The following is a 25,147-nucleotide window of genomic DNA, read 5'->3' on the forward strand; positions in this document are numbered from 1 at the left end:
TAAATAAATAATTTAAATTTTATCCATTATAGTCTCAAAACATTTTTTTTCTTTACAAGTCCGACGTTTCGGCCATCCTCAGAGACAATCTTAATACAATTTTTGAACTAAATAATTTAGAAACGCAACTTCATGCAGGCTATTCTGCCCAGGTCAATTCAACGGATTGTAATAAATTTTAACAAATGAGTGACTTTGATAAAGAATTTTAATTTTTGTTTTAATGTGAAAATTGAATAATTAGAAATTGTTGAATTGACCAAGACAAAATAGCCTGCATGAAGTTGTATTTTTAGATTGATTTAGTTAAAAAATTGTATTAAGATTGCCCCTGAGGATAGCCGAAACGTCGGACGTGTACAGAAAATAAAATGTTTTGAGACTATAATGGATAAAATTTAAATAACATTAGCCAGTCTCATGAAAGTATTTAAGATTATTAAAAAAATATTTAGTTTAGGTGACTTGTGTAGAAGAGTGACCATAAGCGGTATCGGTGGCAGATATGAGAAACACTGATAAGGTTTATATTGTTTATCTTACTTAGGGGAGTTCATGTTGGAGAATTAAAAAAAAAAAAAACTTTTTCATTAAATCTAAAAGAAGATCTCAAAGAAACATCTACGTAACTTAAAAAATAGGAGCTATATCTAAATAAAAAAAAACACAGAGGACATAATTTTCACAAAACAACAGCCTATACTTCCATAGACACGATATTCCTGTCTTTTTTGCAACAACAATTAAATACTTTGGGGTCATATTAGACTGCAAGCTGTTATTCAACCACCATTGTTGATTCAAAATTAGAAAATAATGAATAAAATATATCAATATTTTAATAAAAAAAAATCCAAATTATACACCAGAAATGAATTGTTACTGTATAAAACAGTAACAAGAGCTATCATAACAAATGCCTGTCTCATATGAAGCTTTTACTAACTCAACCAAAATGAATAAACTACAAGTATTCCAAAGTAAATGCCTAAGAACTGTTAATAACTATCCATATAACACTATAATAACTTAAATATACTCAAACCAAATATAGACATCTTATGTGAATAAATATATGAATTGATCTGAATAAATAAATCTTCCAATCTTGCATTAACTTTTTATACCTATTAATAACAGAAATAGAAAATTGTACAAAAACAATAACCTCTAGAAATAAATATAAAAGATCCAAGCATATACTCCATATATCCAACTGTAAAAATTGATCAATTATATATATTTTATGAAAGGAATATGGTCCGGGTGCGGTCAAAAAAACTCAAATAGTATAATTCTACTATTTGAGTTTTTTTGACCGCACCCGGACCATATTCCTTTCATCTTTACACACGGTCAATCAATAATCTTCCAATATATATTTTATTTTATTCTATTTTAGTACTTTTTGGTTTTTTTTTTTTTTTTTGCAGTTTGTTTTTACCACAATGTCAAGTAATCAGTAGCAATAAAAATATATTGTATAAGTGAGTATCCTAAAGCAATATAGTCATTATTGTACATTTTATATTTACTAAATAATTTTTATCATTTGCATGATGAAAACTCATGAGAAATATAAATAAAAATAATTTCAGAAAAAAAAATTACAAGAAAAAAAAAAACAGATTCATAAAAAATAAAACACAAGTAACCAAGTAGACACGTAATGATAAGAAAGGTAATGTTCCAGTGTTTCTCATAATAAGTGGCACTGACGGGGCTCGTTATTGCCCGTCATCTACACAAATGCCATATGCAGTAAAGTTCATCGATAATAAAAATAAACCATTGTTTGAACTTATATTTTAAATTTTGCTCACTGAAATGGGCGTGTCCTTGTTCAATATAACCTGAAGAAGGTGCGGTGGCAGAATGGGAGGACCTGCCGGTTTCTCCCAAGGCTTCATTGGAGGGACTTCTTGACAGTATTCACCTAACAATAACATACAAATTATAGACACACATTCTTTAGGGACTTTTGAATATAAATTATAATCTATCCAACAATAGAAACAATGAAGATTAAATATCAAGTTAAAAGGTAGCTAAAATATGAGTATCTTACTTTTTTTAGTTGTTATTCATAAAATATATTTTCTTTTTTTCATTAGTAAAGCAATATTTATTTTTTTTTTCAAATTGACTAACCTACTAGATACCTTAACAAGTATGAAGAGTAAACAAAATAAACAATACAATACACTATTATTTTTTTTATAAGGATCTTCTTTATTTGTTATTGCATTTTTTTTTTTTTTTTATGTTTCTTCAAAACAATATTTAGAAATATATAATCCTCTTATCCTATCTTGTATGATAGGATGACTATTAGTATAAGGCTTACTAATAACTGGAAAGCAGTATTTTCCTACTTGTTCATATTTAAGCCATGCTTAACTGAATTTTCTCACTTATAGAATAATAATAGTTTTCTAGTTACGGTACAATTTATACCAAATACTGAACCATAATAACTAATAATCCATAAAAATGGAGAATAGTAGGAATAACTTCAGATCTTACTTTGTTGGTTTGAAGTTCCACCTTCACTGTCCATTGCTAAAGCTTGAAAAACTTCGAAATCAGTATTTTTTACAGCTACCAAGTTATTTTTTGATCCCATTCCATTTTCAACCACTTTCTGAAATCATTAGGGCAACTTTAATAATACTTTTTGGATAACAATATTCAAAACTAGGGTTATAAATAAGATTTTATTTGAAGACTACAGGAGAAAAACGAAGTAACTTAATTTATTTTTCAAAAACGAATAATAACGGTTTCTGATGGATTTTTAGATGTTGAACACAATTGTAAAGTCAAAACAGCAGAAAAACTAACTTAAGTTAGTACAGATTGCTTTTGAACTATAAATGTATTGTATAGTAAAGTTTAAAGAATAAGGGATTACAAATTAACTTTGTTTTGCTGAACAATCAGAAAAAAGTGAGATACCTCGTTTTCCACCTGTCTTTTCCAAGTCTTCATTAGTAAATCTATACAGAGGGAGAAGAGAAAAACTTTATTAAAAAAATAGTTGTACTCCCCAACTGTATTGGGTTGTTAGATACACAGCATACTTAAGTCTAGTTAGATAATTTTTAAATTTTATAAAATATAGGCATAGTCGAGTAAACTTATAATATATGGTTTTTTTGTTTTATCATTTTTGTTATTTTACTTATTATTATTGGCACGACAGACCATGGAGGTCCAAGGCCTCGCACGATGTATTTCATGACGTGGATTTCATAGGGTTGGTTCGTCACTCCCATGCCTATTTTTGACTCGAACTTGCAACCTTAGGGTTGGCAGACAAACAGGTTACCATGCTAGTAACATCACCCCTTTATTTTTAATATATATTATTAATCTTTCTTCTTTTATCTTCCCCCCCCCCACATTTTCTATCTTTTCCCCTCTTTAACAAGCATAGAATAAAATTCAAATATTAATATATATATTTTTTCTAAATAAAATATATAATATTAATTTTATATTTAAAAAAAAAAAAAAAACCTTTCAAAACTATTGAATTTTCATAATAATATTTACTCAGTTGTCAAATATCCATGTTACTTATTAGACGGAGCGGGTGGTAATGCATTGGGCTGCTAACTCAAAGGACTCAAGTTCGAATCCAGCTGTAGCAGATATTTAATTTCTTTCACTGTGAGTCAGTCCTTTGGGTTCAAGAGCCCTCTGAAGACCTCATGAAGTGGGTACCCTTAATTGGGAAAAAATATGGCTGTCGAGTGTGACCAAATCACCTCCTTGCATAACCTCTGGTATAGCAACAGTACTTTCTTACAAAGTACTGTCCCCCTGACCCTTCATAGGTTGATGTAGTACAGATTTAATTTGCTTATTAGTGACTAATTCATTGCCCTACCTTTATCAGGGATAAAACATGGTATCTAACCTTTATGGCGAATTGAAGTTTTTGGTAACACCGGATTATTTAGGGCTAATTTCATAATTTTTGGCAACTTTTTTAGGAAATTTGTATTCTGAAAAGAATAATGCTGATGTTAAGTAGTAGTCAGTGTCTCTTAGTGGAAAGTAAAACATTAAGTAATTAAGAAATATTTTAAAATTGTAAAGTTTACATTTTTTCAGTGCTATGTTTTATAACCGACCGCCTCAATTTCAGAACAACAGTAAATAAGCCAAATTTTATAATCAATGTTAATAAAAAAATAAAATTAAACTAATTATGCTCCAGGTTTAGAGTTATAAATTGCACTCACGGATCCTGGATCATGCTTCCATTCCCCATCTACGTAAAACTTATATTGATGCTCTCCTTCCGGTAGATCTATAATGGTAACAAAGTCCCCATGGCTGAAATAATTAACAACTCATATTAATTCCAATAATATTAATGGTTTTTAGAATTAAAATTAATATAAGATTGAATAACGTAAAAAGTAATAGCAAAAAAATTAAAATATCAATACACTGATGTTTAAGAACATCATGTTTTGGAGGTTGAAGCATCAATAGAGAAAACTGAACAACAGAAGGTTTATTAATTCTTCTATATTCGGTATCTATTATTATATTGGAGTCAATAACTTAATGACTGAACGATTAACTAGTATTTTTTTTTCCTAGAGCAATTATAATAAAATTAATAACAACAGTAAATAATACTAATATGATTGTATCATCAAAATTATTTTATAATATAAAACATACCTTTTAACCATAGGTATAGTTTTCCAATTAGAAAATGTTCCACTAATGAGAACTTGTTTCCCGCCTCCATCCCATTTGAAAACAGTAGGAAACACTTGGTCGGTAACTTGGGTACCTTCTGATACAGTAGCAGATCTTTGACGGTGAAGGTTATTGTACTCTTGCTCCTAGAAATTTACAGAAATAATAAGCTTTAATAAAATGAATTTATCAACAGACATTAAAGTTATTAGTAAATCACTTTTGAAATATGTGCTTAAAAAGGGAAGAGGAGACTTTAAGATAGCTAAATTGAGCAATATTTGAAATGCGCCTGAAATAGGAAAACGGCATAAAAAAAAAACCTCCATTCCTGTAGTCCATGGTAGCCTAAGTTATCTGATGTTTTAAACAGACAATCGTAGCGAGCAGGCTGGTCTATGTATGATATGTCACAATCTCACAAGAAGAGATCATAACAAAAAAAAAGGCCATCCTTCCCAACCAGTCCCGTCCCATCAAGACCTCCAGGGGGTGATGGTCCTATATCACTTTTAAAATATTTACTTAAAAATAGAAGAGGAGAATCAACATAGTTTAATCGAGAAATATTAAAATATCGCCTAAAATTGGAAAACAGAGTGAAACTTATTCCCTTAAAAAAAAAAAAAAGGTAAAATAAAGGAAATCTATTCATCATAGTTTATTTTGTAGATTTGCTAAGGCATTTTTATCATTGAAACTAAATTATTTCAATCAAATTGATAAAATTATGTTGTTATAATTGAGATAACATAAATTTAAGAACTTCAAACTAAACTAATTATAATCTCCACAACTTTAATTTCCTTAGAGCTAAAACTTCACATTAACATACACTTAAGGTACCTGAAAATAGTATAGTAAATGTTATGTTGTCGATTGAGGAAGAATTAGGCTCTTGTGTTTTAAATGGAGTAAAAGAGATTCCACCCATTATTTTTACCTACCCCCCCCCCATATATCAAAACATACACACCCAGAGGGCTAACAAGAAAAAAAATAGCTCTTAAACATTAGATAATAGGTCAAACATTAATTTAAAGGCATAAATTCCATAGGCCATTAATGCCTGTATGCCTATTATTATTATAAAAACAATATCGGGAGAAACACACTGGATAGTTCTTTTAAATATATGTTTCCTTATATCATTTGAAAACCGTGGCTCTCACAAGTAAATAAAGGGAAAGACATCATAAAAACTTATATTAGACTTTAGGATATATCATCGGGAGGAGGCCCCTCACCACCAAAATAATCGAATCCACATGGAACGGACACACTAGAACACCAGATAAGTGTCACAATGTACACATTCAAGTACCAATGGTAGAAAGAGGTAGTAACCACACGTAATGTAACTGACTGATTTAATGTTTTTCTGTTTTAGAGGAATCAGAAAATAATAAAAGGATGAATCATGGAATTTACAATAACTACCTGATCAAAATAGGCATAACTGAAACTTTTCAATAGAAAAATTATAACAGTGACAAGACCCTTAAACATATTACACTTGACTGTCCGGCATACAAAAAACAATGAGAAATATTGTTCTAAGATTTATATACAAATCAAAATATTATTTATGATAGTATATTAAAAGTAATATACTATGCAAAAATATGTTACATCCATAAATACTTGAAATTTATGAATAAAAATGTATAACAGATATCATTAAGGTATAATATATTAGTAAATTAAATATATTTAACTAAATAAATAATAGTAGTAACAAAGGGATTGGGCAAACTGAACAACTGAGAGAACCCAAAGGTTTATGTAAAACCACCAATCACTGTCTAAAGACGTCTGTTCGACTACAGTCTGAACCCAAATTCTCAAGATCAGTATTAATGCTACCCTCCACCTAAATTTCGGACATATAGAGTAGTATCGGTGCTTACTAAATTTCAAAACTATAATCTACAACTGTGAAACTTCACCTTGCCATACACTTAAGTACCCAAAAATAGTATAGTATATGTTATGTAACAGATCGAAGAAGAATTTGGATCTTGAACATTAAAAAATTTTTCACATCTTTATGAAACTATGAATTCACTAATCATATACTAGTTCATTCAGAAGTCTGTTTAACAGCATGAATTCCACAGGTCATCAACACCTAGATTTAAGAATAAAGTCAAATTTAATTATAAAGCAGAAACATTTAATCCGAAATAAATAAATGAGAGCATAGCAAATCCGAAAGTTTCATGCCAATATCACCAATCGCTATCTACTGATATTTGTCCGAACCCAAATTCTCAATATCAGCGTTAACTCTATCCTTCCAACTAATTTTCTCAGTAAATTCAGACGTTTTCAGTTGGCTAAATGCTTACTAAATTTTTAGAGATTCGCTTATGTTACCAAGACCTATAATCTTACTCTTTGGAATTATCACTCAAATATATTTGTGGGTTGAAATACATATGTTTTGAGTGAAAGAATATAAATACTCCAGAAATTTAAGAAGGTTATAATAATCAATATATAAAACATATATTTAAATGAATGATATTCTGTGTACTATCATGTATGATGTTCTTTATCTGCCTCTTTGTAAACTGTTAATCTCATTATTAATATTATTCATCTGTTAGGTTTTAAATGTAGTATAGTAACTTTTAAGTAATGTGTTTTCTCAAATAAATGAAACCTACATCTGAGCAGATAGGCCAAAATTAGCCTATCAATTATTCATGAATGAACCATTGATTAATAAATATTGTATCCATGACAATTTTAGCTAATAGTTTCAACTATAGCTAATTTTTACCCAACTCTGCATCTATGTATATGTCTGCTTTTATAATGATGAAATGCATTCAAGCTACGATATTTGGGAGGCGAAATGTTATTATTCAGATTAAGTAGTGAGAAAATGGTGTTGAAAAATATGTTTTGAATAAGTGAAGTAAAGCAATTAGATAAGAAAACATGAGTACACTGATAAAAAGAGTCAGGAATAAGTTAAATCCTGATTGTACATAAAGTGTAACTTCCTCTGATAAGTGAATAGTAAAAAGGAATCGAGTTATTAAATTATTTATTCAACTTACATTTTGAACACCATTACTATCTTCACTTTTGGTAAAATATGGTTCTTCATCGTCATGGGACGATTGATATACTAAATTGGGTTCGCGTTTCTTATCAAAAACAAAAGCTTGGTCATCTTTAGTCGGAGAATGAGGTGCATGATCTCCTGCTTTCTGACGTTCTCTGCCGCCAGCACTTCCAGCATTTCCCATTGTTATTTCAGAAAATTAAACCATCGTTTTCTTTTCGTCAAAAGTTATAACTTCTCAATTCGTTAAAAAAACAGACAGAAAAACGGAGTCAACAAAAAACAGCTGATCTGCCAAAGAGGTCACACATGGGAGCTGATACAATTTAGTTTCGGTAACCTTGGAGAAATAAAGATCAGCTGTTGTTATTTACTATGTTTCCAAGACAACGGGCATTTCGTTATGTGTACATTAGGTCAGTGATATTTGAACGTCAGGACTGCATCGTAAATGTCGTAAACTGTTCGCTTTAGATTGTCTTATCGTTTTTGCAAATAATTGCATAAATGGCGCATGCAATTCTATAACAACATTGTTTGTTTTAAACTATTAAATTTATGCATTTTCGTTATGTCCAATTAAATATTAATTTTATTACTGACCTTGGATTTTAAATTTGGAATTTTAATTTATGTATAGTGATATTAAAATTTAAACTATATTTATTTTATAATTAATTTCAAATGAATACAATTGTTTGGCTTTTTATTTGATGTTGAATACAAACAAAGAACTGAGTTTACATAATTCATGTAGAACAGTGGCTATTGATAACTTGAATCCTCCCACCAATTATCTTCAAATTTGAGAAGCTTCTTCTTCCATCAAGGTAAACTACTTTTCACATTGTTTATCGTTTTCAAATACCAAAACCAATTTGAGGTACAGGTTACGAGAAGTTGTTTTGTTCTCAAATCAAATTGTTGCTTGTTTTTTATTGTGTGACTACTGTGGTCTCTCATTGGTGTACTGACAATAACTCAAGATATGTTTCCTAAATGCTCTATTATTTTTTTATAAAATAAAAAAAAAGGTAATGATTAACAAGTGTCATAAATGATTTTTTAATTAAAGAATACACACTAGAAGCAATAACATATCTCAATTTAAAAAAAAAAAAAAATTGAGATATCTATTCCACATTGTTTAAAAGTTCCGGCTAAATACATAGACAATGAAATTAAAATTAAATTTTTGAATACAAATTAAAACCATATATATTTAATACTGTTAAGTATATGTACATACTTATTTATAAAGTTTTGAAAAAATTTATATGAATGAAGCTGCTTTTATAATGACTTATCATTTTTAATATTTAATCAGCCACTTCATAACTAACCGTCGTTTTAATATAACAGCACAAAGAATTTCAGTTCAATGCCACTTCTAAAATATTCTTTAATAAATTATTTTCCACTAAATGTTCACACTGTAGAATTACAATAATTATACTTTTACGATTTTTTTAATTACTAAAAATTGATTATATTCATTTTAATCTAAAACTTTTTCATATAAACTTAAACAAATTTGTATATAAAGATAATTGTATTAATTTGACATTAGTTTACACGCTTGACTCTAATTTGTCTATTTTGCATTAGGAAGTAAATTTTTTATTTGCAGTATTATGTAAGTTAGCTATCATCCTTTGAAGGTCGCTGATAGTGCATACTTATCTCTTTGTATTTGTGTGATCATTTTTTTTTTTTGTTCTGTATTGCCTATATCTTTAATAAATATGCATTTTCTAATTTATCCGTGCTTATTATCCTAAGTGATTAAATAATGATATTTGAGTTTATTTATAACATTATTATATGCACAATATATATTCATGTATCATTACATTATATTTATATAAAACATACTATTCAGATCAGAATATCAATTAATTTCAATGCTAATAAACTTTTGCTATCTCTTTGTAATGAACACCTGTCTCTAATTAAAACACTTTCACAAATATACTAATTACTAGAAAACATTAATTATTAAATTCCTTGCATATTTCTGGTGATAATATGATTTGCTAGTGTCTTGTTTCTTAGTGTCAAATATTTTTATTATTAATGAATAATGATATATTTAGTAAATTTGGTTCTAATTTTGAAACAATAGAAATTTACAATGCATTTGTTCTTTTTTAAATAATTTAAATAAAAATATATAATTTAAATTTGAATTTTTTAAAAAATAATTTAAATAAAAAATTTAATTTAAATTTGAAATTCATTTTAATATCTTAACTATACCATGATGGGAGATTATTGAAGGTTTTATATTGTACATCCACCAGTATGTTAAATTCCAATTTTTTTTTTTCTTCCATATTTACTTCTGGGTAGAGTAACAGGAATATTTATAAATTTTTATAGATTCTGTGTTTTAATTTAAAATATTATCTGTTCAATGATATTTTATTATATTTAGATATGAATATTAATTTAGGAAAGAAAAATGAGCATTTATATAAAACAAGAATTCTTTCCTAATTCATGTGTCTTTACCTGTGTTATTTACTTCTACTCATCAGCCCTTAAGCCCCAGACAACAACAACAACTAATATATTCATACTTCTTTGCATTATATAACTTAATTTTTATTTTATTTCCTTAATTATGTTATCTTACCTACCTATTCAATTACCTATGTATACATTTTATTTTCCACTTCTCTCATCACTTCATTTTATTAATTCCATTCTGTAAAATTATTCACTTTATGTCATTCTGTCTATATTCTCTTTTTTATTTTCTATTTTCATTGGTAGTTATCTTGTTCTGTTCTTAGCCCTGATAAAGGCTAGGAACTCTAGCCGAAACGTTTGCATGATTAAATAAGTTACATTAACTTATTTGTTTTATTTTGACCGCACCCCCAACCATCTTCTCCTTGTATATATCATTTACTTTCACTCATTTCTAATTATGTTAATTTAAAATTTTTCATTATTCACTGAGAGCTCTGTTTGATTTTTAATTATTTTTTTATTTTTCTACAATATTCTCAATATTTGTTATCTTTTTATATAAATTCCTAATATTCCAATATTGTATATTACCTTCTTTTAGTATTGTATGTTATCTTCTTAATTTTTTATTATAATTTTTTTCATTATATAATGGCTGTTATCTGGTTTTGTTTTTAATCCTGATGAAGGTCTGAAATTTTGGCCGAAACGTTGGCTTCAAAAAATTAAAAAATAACTTATTTTTGTTCATAACTATTCCACTGACCAGACCATGACCATTTTATCCTCACAAAAAAAAATCAAAATCTGTACCTCTATAACCTATGGAGGGTTAGGGGTTCAATACTTACAAAGAAAGTATCGTTTCTTAAACAACGGTTGTGCAAGGAGGTGATTTGTTCATGATTATCCTCAACTACCAGTTTTTTTTTCTTAAGTATGGGTACCAACTTTATGATGCAGGATGGACCCCAAGGGCTTCCTGAACCCACAGAGTTTACTCATGGCTATAGTAAAAGAATAAATAATTATCTGGCACAGCCGGATTAGAATCCAGATCCTTGGTTTTAGTAGCACTGTACTTTATTTAGTGAGCCACCCTACTCCCCAAACAAAAAAAAAAAATGTATAAAAAAATGAAAATAAATAACTCAAAAAAGAAACAACAAAACAAAGAGAAAGATTAAATTAGTAGAAATATGAATAAATCAATAACAAAAGTAAATATATAGAAGTATGAACCGCCTCAAATAAAAAATGATGGAGAGTTTGAGTATCAGTTGTTCTACCTTATTTTATATCATTCTTTGTATTCGTCAGATAATTTTTTTTTTAGTCTTCTTTATTAGAATAACTAACTTAAATGCTATAATGTCTGCTAGAATATCACATAATTTAGCCCAATATATTTGTAGAAAGGTTTGGATTATAAAATTTACCAAAAAAAAAAATATTCTAAACATAAATGAATAATTATTGATTTTTGAAAATTAGTAATATTGTATTTAATTTGTTTGTATTTACAGGTCAAAAATTAAGGAACACCATGCCAATTGAAGCTCATTCTATACAAGAAACTTGCAGGTCGGGAAGATGCAAGAATTATTGGAACAAGTTTCCAATAACTGTCGAGCCAATAATATTCGCTATTTTTTTTTTATATTCTTTGACAGGTATGAAAAGAGGAAACTATTTCATAGGTCTAGTGGAAAAATGAAGTTTGATTTATTGTCAGAACGGATATTTCAGTGGGATCTGTTGGCTTCGGGTTTGGAACGACAATGCACCAAATGCCAAAAAAAAATTAAAAATCATGTTTGAACTATGCAACTCTAACTGGCGAAGAACTATTATAAGAACTCCCTCTTGAGGTTCTCACTCTCACTCTTCTCTCCGAGATTTATTTATGACCCCCTGCTGGTCACTTATGACCTACAGTGGGAGGGTGACAGTCATAGTGGACAGTCAAGTTTTCATTTTGCGGAACTGCCACAGAAACAAAAGTCAACCCCCATGCTGTATTCAATCCGGCGTCACTGCAGTTGCGAGACTGCAAAGACTAACACCTGAACTCCCTCAGCTACAGACTGCCCAATATGCATTTAAGAATAAATAAATAATTATGTCCAGGATTTCAACTTTTTCTCCCGTTCACTTATACTAAAACCCCCAAATTTTTTTTTTGTTTCTAGCTAAAAAAAATTTAAGTAAAGTTCCGCCATCATTTCTAGTTGACAGATTGGCATATAATTATCTATATTTCAAGGTTTGAAAATAAAGTTTATTTTATTTTTAATATTTTTTTTTAATAGTGGTATTTGAGAATAAAATCTGCTGAGGGATCCATATTTGAAACATGTGACTCAAATAGAATAATTTTATAATAAATGGAATATGGTCCATGTGTGGTCAAATTAAACTCAAATAGTGAATTATTTTCTATTTTTATTATTTACTTATATTATTATTACTTATATTATTTTTATAATTTACTATTTGAGTTTAATTTGACCGCACCCGAACCATATTCCATTTATTGTTACACACAGTCAATCAGCAATCTTTCAGAATAATTTTATGCTTGGTGAAGCAAGTGTAGTGGTTAGAAATGGACAACATTAATATTTTTTTGGCAGACCTGGCTGGCTACTCTGAAGTTAAAGTTTATTGATATTACCTCTCTCCTTGCTGTTATAATATACGTGTATTCTATTTAGTCTTCAGTTTGCATTCCTACATTGTTCTGCCTGAACAGAGACTTTAATCGGTATCACGTTGGGGTCACCAATGTAGAAATACATTATGTAGACTAATAAACAAAAGCTTTACAATTAAATGAATATATGTATATTGTGTTAATAATATAACAAATTAAGAGTTAACTCCAATAAACTTAAACTTCAGTGCTGCCAGCAAGGGCCGCCACACTTTAGTACATTTTTTATTTTAATTCCCAACTTTCCTCCAAATGTGGACCAAATTTTTGAAATATAGGTTCGCTGAGGAAAATAAGTTTACATATTCTCAAGCAAAAATAGTGAATGGAATATGATAAAATTCGATATGGGACCAACCCATAGAATCCATAAAAATTGGATTAATGGCTTGATCAATTATGGCAGTCACAGAACTAAATTTGTTATTCAATGTCTTAAATGTAGAATACAAACTTTTCAACTCTGAGGATATAATTTTTTAAAATTTCTTATATGAATACAAAACTTCCCTACCTTAGATAGTGAGGAAGAAAAAGGGGTTTTATTGGTTCTTTGTTGTCAATATTATTCTGATAAAAACTCAATAATCATAGAAATTTAGATAAAATCTAATCTTAAAAAAAGGACCTCATCGTTTCTCCACTAGACCTTTCATTTTGTTAATTATATTTAATATTAATTTTATGTTTTTATAACTTTTAATAATGTGATTAAATATTCATGCAGATGCAGTTAGCACAAATGTTTTGATTACAAAAACATGTACTGTTGTTTACAATTTCTCCGAGGCCGAATGCATCGGAAAACTTGAACCAGAAGTGGAAGGAATGGTTCAAAGCTACACTACGCAGATCACAATGATCAAGATAATTTTAGAATCTGTAGTTTCCGGTTTGATATCTATGTTTGTAGGATTTTGGAGCGATATTAATGGAAGAAAACCATTTATAATAATTCCAACAGCAGGTAACCAATTTATTGCAATACCATAGAATATTATCTTTTCACTTTCTTGAGACTAGTTATTATTGTTTCAATAAAATAAATTGTATCCAAGTTAAGTCTCAAAACTTTCTCTTTATTTCTTTATAAGTCCAATGTTTCAGCCAATTCAGCCATCTTCTGGGACAATTTAGACCTCCTAAATTTAAATTTAGACCTCACATCCAATAACATAAAAAATTTTTGTTAGTCATTTATTTCAGTCAAATTATCCTATGTCACTTTTCCATTAATTTTTAGAACTTTTAATTACAGATTAACTTAATGCTACAATCACTTTCTTATCATAATTTATTTTATTTATTCATAATTATCCATTAATTTTTTTTTTCTATTTTTGGTAAAAAATTCATCTACTTTATAACATTATAATGTGGGTATTTGATTTTAAGATTAGCTATATTTTTATTAAGTTTTTTTCAGAATATCATTTTTTAACCAATAACTTTGCCTTAAATTTAAATTTACTAACTGCATTGCTAACTTGTTAAAAATACTAACCTTATTTTGACTTATTATAAAATTACTATTAAATTTCATTTCAACAAGGTTAATAATAGGTAATATAATGTGAGGAGGGAACTTAAACCTATTCTTACATTCTTTGATAAAAAAAAATTTTTACTTTTGCTTTAATAAATTTATAATATATCATATTTGCTTATACCAAATATGATAAGAAATTGATAGTAGTATTAAGTTAATCTGTAATTAATAGTTCCAAAAATTAATGGAAAAGTGACATAATAGGTAATTTGACTGAAGTAAATGACCTGGGCAGAATAGCCTGCAAAATGTTTTGAAATTGTTGGATGTGAGGTATAAATTTCTATTTAAGGCTGTTCTTGGGGATGACTGGATTGGCTGAGAAAAAATAAATAGTGTTTGGAGACTTAAACTTGGTTACAATTTATTTTATTTAAAAAATATAATATAATTTTAAAGTTATTAAAGTTCATTAATTATTATTTTTTTTTAGGGTTTGCATTGTACTACATTTCTTGGTTTATTTTTATTAATTTACCATACGTATCTCCGTTATGGGTATTGGTTCCTTCTATGTGCTCGAGTTTAGCTGGAGGTGTTGCTAGTATTTTTATTTGCGTTTTTTGTTATGTAACGGATATTACTCATGAGAACAACAGAGCATTTAGGTTAGTATTAATATTAATAATAATAATAATGGTTGAGCCAACCTGAATGTTCAATGCCAATACCTCTAATTGTTCTCTACATACATCTGTCCAGTGATGCCCCTCCAATCCTAAATCTACTAAATCAGTTCTAATAAATCCTCCTATTTGCATTTTGGTCTACCCCTCGGGCGTTTATCCATTGATTCAGTGTTCATTACCATTTTAGGTATACCTTCGGTACTAAGCACCACAACCTTACACGCCCATCTTATTCGCCACAATGCTATAACCTGAATTATTTACTGGTTACAGTTCCCTCAATTCAGTGTAGCCTTCCAAATTCTCTTTTACGTAATACCTAATAAGCAAAAACCTTAATGCACTGCTCTGCCCTTAGTGTAAGAGGCCACATTTTGCATCTATAAAGAACAGTGTGAAAGATAATAGTTTGGTAAATTCTAACTGAATTTTCTTTTTAGAAAGTCTGATAAGTCAATTTCTATATATTTTCTTTTTTTCAGGATGTTTCAGGACTATTGTCCCATATTCATGTACCTTAATAAACCAAAAAAAATATATATATTAAACTTCTAGAAGGTTTTAACCTCAAAAAATGTATTGAAAGTAAATTATAGCTTTTAAATTTTTTGGACAGAAGATGCGGGCTAAAAAAGTTCAAAACAGATGTGTGTAGATATCAATTGGTTGTTTGTATGGATTTGTAGCATGCTTTTATATGACTGCTGGTATTGTCGCTCCTAAAATTTTTAATTTTATTAAATATAGTTTTATTTGTATTTATTTATTTTTTTAATGTTAATTATATTTTTTTAGAATGGCTGCAGTATATTCCACTTTGACTTTGGGCGTCATTAGTGGTTATCTCACTTCTAGCTATGTATACGAATGTTATGGCCATTCTGCTATAATGATAATTTTTTCCGTTGCGTCTGGCAGTTCTATCATTGCTCTTTTATATGCAACTATTCTTTTACCTGAATCTAAACAGCCTGCGCAGGTATTTTTATTCATTAGATATTTTTGTGTAAAACTATCAGATAGATGCTAGCAATCTCGAACCCATCAAAAAAGGCTAACCAAAGTTGATTGCTTCTTTAAATATATTTAACTGTTTGAGTGATATTAGTACTGCAATTCAAGATATTTTCATATGCTGCTGTATCATAAGTGCCTATTCCATTGTAGGTTGGAAATGAAGCATATGAAATGCCATTGAAATGGCTCCTATGGTAATGTCATTCTTCTGTGGTTCCTATGGTAATGTCATTCTCCCTTGTTTCCTATTGATGTCATTCTCCTATGATTCCTATGGTAATGTCATTCTTCTTTGGTTCTTTAATATGTTCCAATCCCAGATTTGAATTGGCACGTTTGACTTAGCAACAAATCAAAATATCTCGAATTGAAGGCCTTATTTGTTGTGGCTGGGGTATTTGTATTTCATAGTTTTACCATATTTTGTTTGCATGTTTCTTTACATTACGTTGTAATATTTTAATGATAATCATATATAATCTTGGATATATAACATATAATGCCCTTATCATACTTTCAGGATGCCTCGGGAAGTTTCTTTAATTTGAAAAATCTAAAAGAAACTTGCATAACTGTATTCATGCCCCGGCCTCAGAAAAGAACTCTAATTACGCTGATGGAAGCTTTGATTATTGTTATAGGAACAACTATTTTCAATGGTATAGTATTTTATGTTAATATATGTATGTTTATTTCTACTTCGAATTTGATTTTAGGAGGTGCATTCAAGTCCTAATTGTTGCTTTTTTTCTTTTACTTAAAAGTGTACATGACTATTATTGAAATTTAGCTATGATTTTTTTTTTTTTTTTTTATAAAAATATCATTGGTTCAATAAGAATGTAAATCGGTGGGAAATTATAGAAACCTAAATAGATATGAATAAGATTTAATGGGGTATTGGTTGTTAACGAAAGATTTTTATATAAGGTGATGGTCAGCTGTGCGGCCAGTAAAATGAAGAACAAAAAAAAGCCAAATATATTTTTATTAAATATACTCTCTCCTTTACTTAAATACACTCTCTCCCCAACATTGCAACTTAAATTCCAAGCCTTCATAAGGGTTGGTGACGTGTGAAGGTTCCACAACTAATTACCACAGTACCACTACCCACTTCCTCTACGTAATGAAACTTTGACATATCATGAACCATAATGGCCTGAACTTTAGTAAGAAACAGTAAGTTTTGCTTATTTTTCTTCGTTTTGTTGACCGCATGCCTGACCATCTAATATGTATGAATAAGATTTATATCCCCACCAATTAGGTTCAAACTTTACACATCTATATAATAAAATAGGTAATATCTTATCTTTGAAAATTAGGACTTAATATTAAATCATTTTTTTTGTTATTTACTAGAAAATAAAATTGTCAAAAAATTCAAATAAAACTATCTTTATCGATGGAAAGGATCTGTACTTATTCCGATTCACAAAAAGGGGCCGATAAATATGGGGGAGAGGAGAAATGCCCAGTGGCTAACTAACAAACTGACTCCCCACTCTTCGATCTTCTCTCCACTCAGTAGACTGGACTTTGTTTCCTTTCCTATCCTGGACGTTGTTAAATGAAAATTGAAAAAAAGTTAAGGAAAATTGTAAAAACAAACGAGAACAGTGTTATCAGGATATCTCCCCATTCTAACAATGATTGTGGTCAAGTTTACATTTCTTAGGACTGCCATAGAAATACAATTTGATCCCCCAGGCTGTATTTGAACCGGCATCGTTGCAGTTCCATTGTTGCAAAAACCTATGCCTCAACTCCCTTAGCTACAGATGGCCCTTGCTCAACGGCTCTTCCTCAACCCTCTCTGTTGATATCTCGTCTTATGGAGAGTCCTGTTTTCTTCAGATCCTTGGAGAATGCTGTCATCAGGATTCACGTAATACAATCTGCTGACTCACCTCTACCTGCCCATTCTGATTACGTGGCTCAGCCATCTAAATCTTTACTCTCTTACAAATTGAGGAACACACAGATTGTTATACAGTGTGTAAAATATTTCTTTCAAACCTGTCAATACATTCTGTTGACACTTTATGCAACTTCTAGGTTTCTGATGCATATTTCTGGACGAGTCAAATGAGAGTTTTATTCATGCAACTGAGTAGCCTGCTTCTACAAAGTTTATATAAATGATAACAAAATCAATCATAATTTTTGAGTACTTAGATGCTTGATTATAATCAGTACTCACGTAATTTATACTCAGAATACTAACCGACTCTTGGCAAAGGGTCTAAATTCCTACAGTTCCAAGCTGGAACATTTAAATTTTTGTTGAAGATTTCAGTATATAAATTATTTTCTTTTGGCAAGCGGTACTCAATGTTAAGATTATAGGTGTGGTGCACAGATGTCGAAAGTTTGGAAAAGATTGATTTACATTAACATTAAATAGTAAAATAACATAATGCATCGAGGAAATTATCAGAGATTACCTCACCAATCACAATAAAAATGATTGTTAATGTACCTACAACTCTTGAAAATCCGTGCTAATAATTTTTTCAAATTCATCATTTGTTAATTTATTTACGTTTCAGGTGAAATTGCTTTTAAATATTATGCCCTTCGAAAAAGTTTTGGCTGGGGCTTAGAACAGTACAACCTGTATTCTGGAACACTTGCTGGAGTTTCTGGTACGTAAATTGTATTTTTTTTTTTTTTTTTCATTTCATTTTAATTATCATTTTTCAGTTTTTTGTTTTGTTTTTCAAAAATTTAACTCCATATAAAATAATAAAAAAATTGAAATTCTTTCATTAAAAATACACTAATGCTGTCAGTTTTATTAGAGAAAATTTTTTATCAATGTATATGTCCATGTGCGTCCCCAATGAGGGACTGGGGGGGCAGCTGTTCCCCCCTTAGAAGTGAACAATTATTAATTTAATACAAATTAATTTTTTTTCAAGCAAATAATTGTAATAATTAATAAAGAAAGCACGGCTATAATTACAATTTTCTTTAAATTTTGGTTTAATTTGTCTTTTCCGTGCTCAAACGTCACAACCTGAATGACCATGGTTTCACTCCTTAGTTTTGAACCTGGGTACACCGTTGTTTATGTCTATAATGTATGACTAATAGATGTCAATTTTAAGTATAAAATTGACAGCTATCAGTCATATAATCATAAAATATTAATTATTAACTTGTATATATTGACATCAATAGAATTGAGGATTTTATTATATTTATCAATTTTCTATATTTTTAATATAAATTAATAGTTTTCATTTCATGATTTTATTGATATCAATTTTAATAAGGGTCATGCATAAAATCAAATTATGTGTAAATCTTATTATTGTATAATATTATAATAAAAATGTTAATTAATAACTTTATTTTTATGGTCATGCATTGCTATGTTTTGTAACCTTGAAAAGCCAAAACATTTACATTTCAATAAATTGTGAAGCGTTGAATTAATTAATGATAAAGTCGTTTACATTGGATTTATTTATTTAAGGATTCATTCTTAATATTGTTATCAGTATATTCACTCCTACTAACTCAACTGAACCAAGCTACTGACTTACTAATTTTTCATTAGTAATATTAATTTAAGTAATACCCTGTTAATATTATCTTTAATTTATAATTATAATTAGTAAATAAGATTAACTAACTTGAGGGATTCTTCTCCTCTTTATTAGAGAACTGATTTGTTCAAATCCATACATTGTGGGGAAAGGAAAGCAAATGACTACTGTCAGGTTTTTTCAATTATGAATCACTTTTCTGTTCTTATCAGTTCATCATTGCAAATGAGATTATGATTCTTGCGTTGCTTAATAAACAATTTATTTTCCTTGTTAAGAACTTGAGATAAGAGGAGAGTGGGAGGAGCCAAAGTTGCCCAATCAGAGCATCAAAATGATAATCTTCATATCATTCAATTAAAGATTGCATTTTATAATCAGCTCAAATTATTTTGTAGCATTCCATATTTGAAGGTTATAACTACATAAATCACATTCTTCACTTTTAAATTTTATATTTAGAAAATATCAAATAAATATCAATTTTATATTTAGAAAATTTTATATTTAACATGAAAAAGCTCTGATTTCAATAAAATAGGTTCTTAAAACTTTTTTTTGAAAATGTAATTTAGTCTGCACATAATTAAAGTCTTAAGAAAAATGCAAGTTTAAAAATGTTATTTTATTGAAATAAGAGGCATTTCAAGTTAACTATGATGTGATCTATTATAAATTTATTGAAATCCTTGAAGTTGAAAAAAAAAATTAAACAGAAAAAATAAAAATATTAATATATATTGTTAATAAAATCAAAGTATAATTCAAATAAAACAAATAAAATAATAATTAGATTAAATATAACCTTTACACTTTCTTGACTGGATACTATTGTTTAAATAAATTAAATTTTATCCAATTTTAGTCTCAAAACAATTTATATTTCTTTATAAGTATAAAGTTTCGGACCAATTCTGCCATTCTCAAGGGAAAAATTGTGTTAAATGGAGAGATATCTCCTTCTTTTAGCATGTTATATTGATATAACATTTATCATGGTTGAGGGTCTGTTAAATGGAGGATGTCGTTGTGCAACAGACTAGTTGAGCTCCACAATATTTTGTCTGTTTGCTTATAGTTCGTGTTTGGTTTGTGTTGTTTTTGTTTTGGACGTTTTCAAAATTCTAATAAAGTAATGGATAAAATAATTATAAAGTAATGGACAAAAAAAAAAAACAGCGGAGGAAATGAGAAACAAGTAAGTTAAAGGAAAGATGATGTCATGAAGCTGTTTCATTTTATTATCTCCTGAGATTACAAGGTTACCAAATAAGCTGCCCTGAAAATTCACTAGGAATTCTGCTTTACACATATAACATGGACTTTAATCCTATACTTTTTACACTTAGCATGTTAAAACTTTTTATATTTAACTCAAAATCATGAATATTATTATTTGTTTTTCAGCGATGTAATGATTTCAAAATAATAATAAAAATATGATACATTTAAAAAAATCTAGATTATAAATACATAAATAAATTATTTTATTCACTAATATTTTTATTGTCACACTCCAAAACTCAAATTGCATGATTGATATATTAGAAGTATGCATTAATATATTATTTTATTTGTTTCAGTTATTGCTTCAACTATAGGATCGTACATTTCATGTAGCGTATTACATGTACACGATTTGTACATTGCATTATTCGTCGCACTCACAGCTACGGTATCTTGTATACTGTTGGCTCTTTCTAGAACTGCGATCGAGTTCTATCTATTTTCAGTAGTAGGATGTTTCGGTCTACTTCTTAATCCAATGTTGAAAACTCAAATATCAAGAACTGTAGAGCCATCTAGTTTGGGTAAGCATACTCATTTTATTTTTATAAATTATTTAGTACTGTATTTTCTAGTTTACATGTATAATTGAATATTAATGGGTGTATAAAAAATAAAAAAATGACTATTTTATCAAATTCAAAATTTAAAAGGACTAAATATTTTAATCCTATTTAATACTTAATAATCCCTTTAGAGCATTCTCTAAGATTGTTTAACCCCATTCGACTTCTTCAAAAAAAGCCTCAGTTTAGCTATTTGTTTCTTATCAAAGAAGAAACATTACAGTGTCCTTCAAAATTCTTGTAATTTTAAGGAATTACTGGAAAAAAAAATTTCACAGTTGCTGTAGCAACTCGTGAAATTATTAAATATGAAGGGGAAGGTGTCCTTGACCAGCGCATTGCGAGGTGTTGGTTTGAAAAATTTAGCAGTGGAGAGACAACGTTGGAAAAGAAGAAGGGCTCTGGGTGACCATTAATGGATATTGATGAGGTTCTGCAGGAAGTTGTTGAGTCAAAACTGTCTTCAATTACTCACGGACTTGCAAGGGAGTCTGGTGTGTTGAAAGATACTATTAATCGCCATCTACTACCATGAAGTCCAGACCTCCCACCATTGGATTACTATTTTTTTCAATCCATAGCCCATTTCCTTCAAGAAAAAGAATTTGATAATTTTGCAGAAGTTGAATGGTATCAGTGTGGGATCGAGCAATTAGCTAGCAGATGGCTTGAGTATTAATTGTATTTTATATCAAAGAAATAATCATATTTTGGTTGACAAACAGTCATTTTGTTTGCTTATAAACCCCATTAAATTTTTTTTTTTTAAATTACCTTTATGTTTAAATTTTATTATAATAAATTTTCGACCAATATATAAGTGCTGTCTAGAAAGTAACTTGTGTTCTGAAGCTAAAAATAAACTAAATTAAATGAAAACAATATTATATATATTTGGCACACTCTTAAACTATTTTTCTACAATTAGTAAAATTTATTTATAACCCACTCGTTGGTAGTGGTACCTGTAAAGTGAAGTATATGGACAAACCTCTATTTCTATTTATATTATTATCATCGTCATAGGCACTGCAAACTGCAAGATATTGGCTTGATGCAGCGGAGACATTGATAAAATAAATTTTATTATTTTATTTTTTATTTTTAGATCTTATAGTTATAGTGGTTTCCTAATAATATCACTATTTTTCATGGTTCTGAGGAGAATGTCATGACAAAGTTTTATTGTAGTTACATACATTGGTATTGGTATTGATAAATGGTGAGAGAACTAGTCTGGCAAGTTGGCCCAGTAGTCTTTTTTGCCAACCCCTGGCGGCTACTAGGGTAGTTATGTACATAACTACATTAGTTTGTCAGGCACATCATAACTATACTTTAGCTTTCCTAGCCTTCCTATGTCGAAATCTACTGCCAATCCAATCTACATACAATTTCATTAAATAAATTTCATGAAATCAAAGGAAAATGAAGGAATAAAAGTTTAATATTAATGAAATAGTGACAAAAAAAGTAATTTTGGTTGAAACTAGTGACCTGGGCAGAATAGCCTAAAGAAAATGTTTTTAATTAATTTATGTGAGTGTTAATTGGTTTTTGAGATTGTCATTGAGGATGGCCGAAATGTTAGACTTATGAGGAAATAAAGAATGTTTTTCAATTTTAATTTGGATACAATTGATTTTATTTAAACAATAATAACCAGTCTAAAGAAAGTGAAAAGATTATATATAAACTTAATGGTTTAGTCCATTCCGCTAATCTAGAGTCTAAATTTAAAAATTTACTTTAAGCCAAGTCTGTAGGTTTTGTTTGTTTGTTTGTTAGTTTTGAAAGGGCGTTTAACAGCCTGGTCATCAACGCCCGTTGGTTGTTGGCTTTGGTAAGGCCTAGTTGTTCCATAGTCATAGCTTCGGTATGGTGTACTGATCCGCACCAATTATAATTAAATTTGTGGCAATTATAATTTGTTTAATAATCGTTACGATATTTGAAAGGATGGTGGAAAGCAGATAACTGACTGTTCTAATTTTAAAAATAAGGAAAGTTAAATAGATAATTATAATAATTAAAGGCTGGTTATTAAGTTAGTCTGATGGATGAATTTAATGACTTTTACAATTACAGATTCGTCGTTTCTCAATGCCATTGGGACATTTGTTGGTAACCCTAACTGGTTCAGAGTTGATGTGTAGTGACGACATTCTTCAAAAATGTGTTTGACGGTCAGATTGCTATTACATTTTGAACATTTTGGATGTGCCTCTCCTGTTATGAGATGGATGTGTGTCAGTCGGGTATGTTCTATTCTGAGTCGAGTGATCACTACTTCTTCACGGCGTCTACTTCGGGTTGATGTAATCCAGGACTTCACATCTTTCTTTATAGGTTTCAACTTACTGGGTGGACTTTCATCCCATATTGCCTGCCATCTTTTATTAATAAATTCCTTTAAAGGGTGAACAAGTTCCTTTGCAGTTAAGATTGTTGCTCTAGCAGCTTTGTCGGCCATCTCATTTCCCGTAATACCAACATGCCCGGGAGGTTTTGTAGGTTTTGATAAGAATACTTTAACAAGAAAATTACAGCTCTAGCCCTGCTTCCATGTTAGGCCGAAATATAACTTACTTTCTGGACAGCTCTCGTAAAGTATTAAATACTTTGGTTACTATCATTTTTTGTTTGTTGTAGGTAAATACTTTGCATTTGTCTCTACATTAGAGGCGTTTGTACCATTGTTTACATCACCTCTGTACCGATCTGTTTACAACGCTCTACTTGATACGCAGCCATTACATTATCTTTTCCTCTCAGCTGGTTTATGGTCCTTCATATCTGTTCTTGTTATGTGAGTATATATATTAATATGAATATTAATTTTATTGCCAATACTTCTTAATTTATAACTTAATTTTATCAGAAGAAACGTAAGTTAAGCATACTGAAACTAATCCTAAGTGTACTTGATTTTTCTATTATTTAATTAATTGGAATGAAATAATTGTCATGATTATTAGCCTCCCACATACCTATAGCGGTTTACATTTGTAAACGTCTGACTTATTACTCAAGTTATTCATTGTTTCATTATGAATGGTTGATATAATAATTAACCTTTCAATTATTTATTTTTATTTAAATTAATTTATGTGAAATAATGAAAACTCTAAATGGAATGAAGATATTCCTAGAGTTCTATTTGAATTATTTGTAAATTTTTAATTTGATTACTAAATAATAACAATGGAAATTATTGGTAGTGATTTTGTATGTTATAATAAATATTCATAAATGATTAATTAAAACAATGCAACAAAATAATGTTTATCTTATTTTAGATTCAGTGTTATAAGTTTAATTTTGCATAACCAAAGAGCGAAGGTAAATTAAAAAAGGTGCTAGGTTTTTAAAAAGTAAAAAGATGATGTTCCAGGTGAAGTCAAAATAACTCAAATAGTAATTTTATTATATTTAATTTCAGAAAATTAATTTTCACCCTTTTTTCACTTCTTTACTGCTCAGAAAATTAATTTTACTTCTTTACTGTTTTTTTTTTTTTTTTTTTTTTTTTTTATAAAAA

At 29.0% G+C, this 25,147-nt stretch overlaps 2 protein-coding genes across 3 annotated transcripts in view; one reads left to right on the plus strand and one right to left on the minus strand.

The window, feature by feature from the left end:
* Positions 1-1,823: 1,823 nt before the first annotated feature.
* On the minus strand, positions 1,824-20,095 carry alc (5'-AMP-activated protein kinase subunit beta-1; the record flags this gene model as incomplete). 2 transcript variants are annotated; one of them, XM_014425550.3, is given in 5 exon segments in its annotated part: positions 1,824-1,936; positions 2,527-2,644; positions 4,254-4,347; positions 4,705-4,871; positions 19,841-20,095. In XM_014425550.3, coding segments are annotated over 5 exon segments (546 nt in total), but the record flags the coding sequence as incomplete, so codon positions are not given.
* Positions 8,439-25,147, plus strand: part of LOC106683817 (probable peptidoglycan muropeptide transporter SLC46) — a 25,760-nt gene continuing 9,051 nt past the window's right edge. Inside the window, exons 1-9 of the mRNA XM_024361661.2 lie at positions 8,439-8,634; positions 11,809-11,955; positions 13,726-13,965; positions 14,981-15,155; positions 15,972-16,155; positions 16,714-16,852; positions 18,749-18,844; positions 21,337-21,564; positions 24,259-24,415. Coding sequence (XP_024217429.1) covers positions 11,829-11,955; positions 13,726-13,965; positions 14,981-15,155; positions 15,972-16,155; positions 16,714-16,852; positions 18,749-18,844; positions 21,337-21,564; positions 24,259-24,415 — 1,346 coding nt within the window. The 5' untranslated portion in view covers positions 8,439-8,634; positions 11,809-11,828. The remainder of the gene's footprint in view (positions 8,635-11,808; positions 11,956-13,725; positions 13,966-14,980; positions 15,156-15,971; positions 16,156-16,713; positions 16,853-18,748; positions 18,845-21,336; positions 21,565-24,258; positions 24,416-25,147) is intronic.

The sequence above is a fragment of the Halyomorpha halys genome, unplaced genomic scaffold (genome assembly GCF_000696795.3).
Source record: "Halyomorpha halys isolate HHAL.00 unplaced genomic scaffold, Hhal_1.1 Scaffold28.1, whole genome shotgun sequence".
Lineage (NCBI taxonomy): Eukaryota > Metazoa > Arthropoda > Insecta > Hemiptera > Pentatomidae > Halyomorpha > Halyomorpha halys.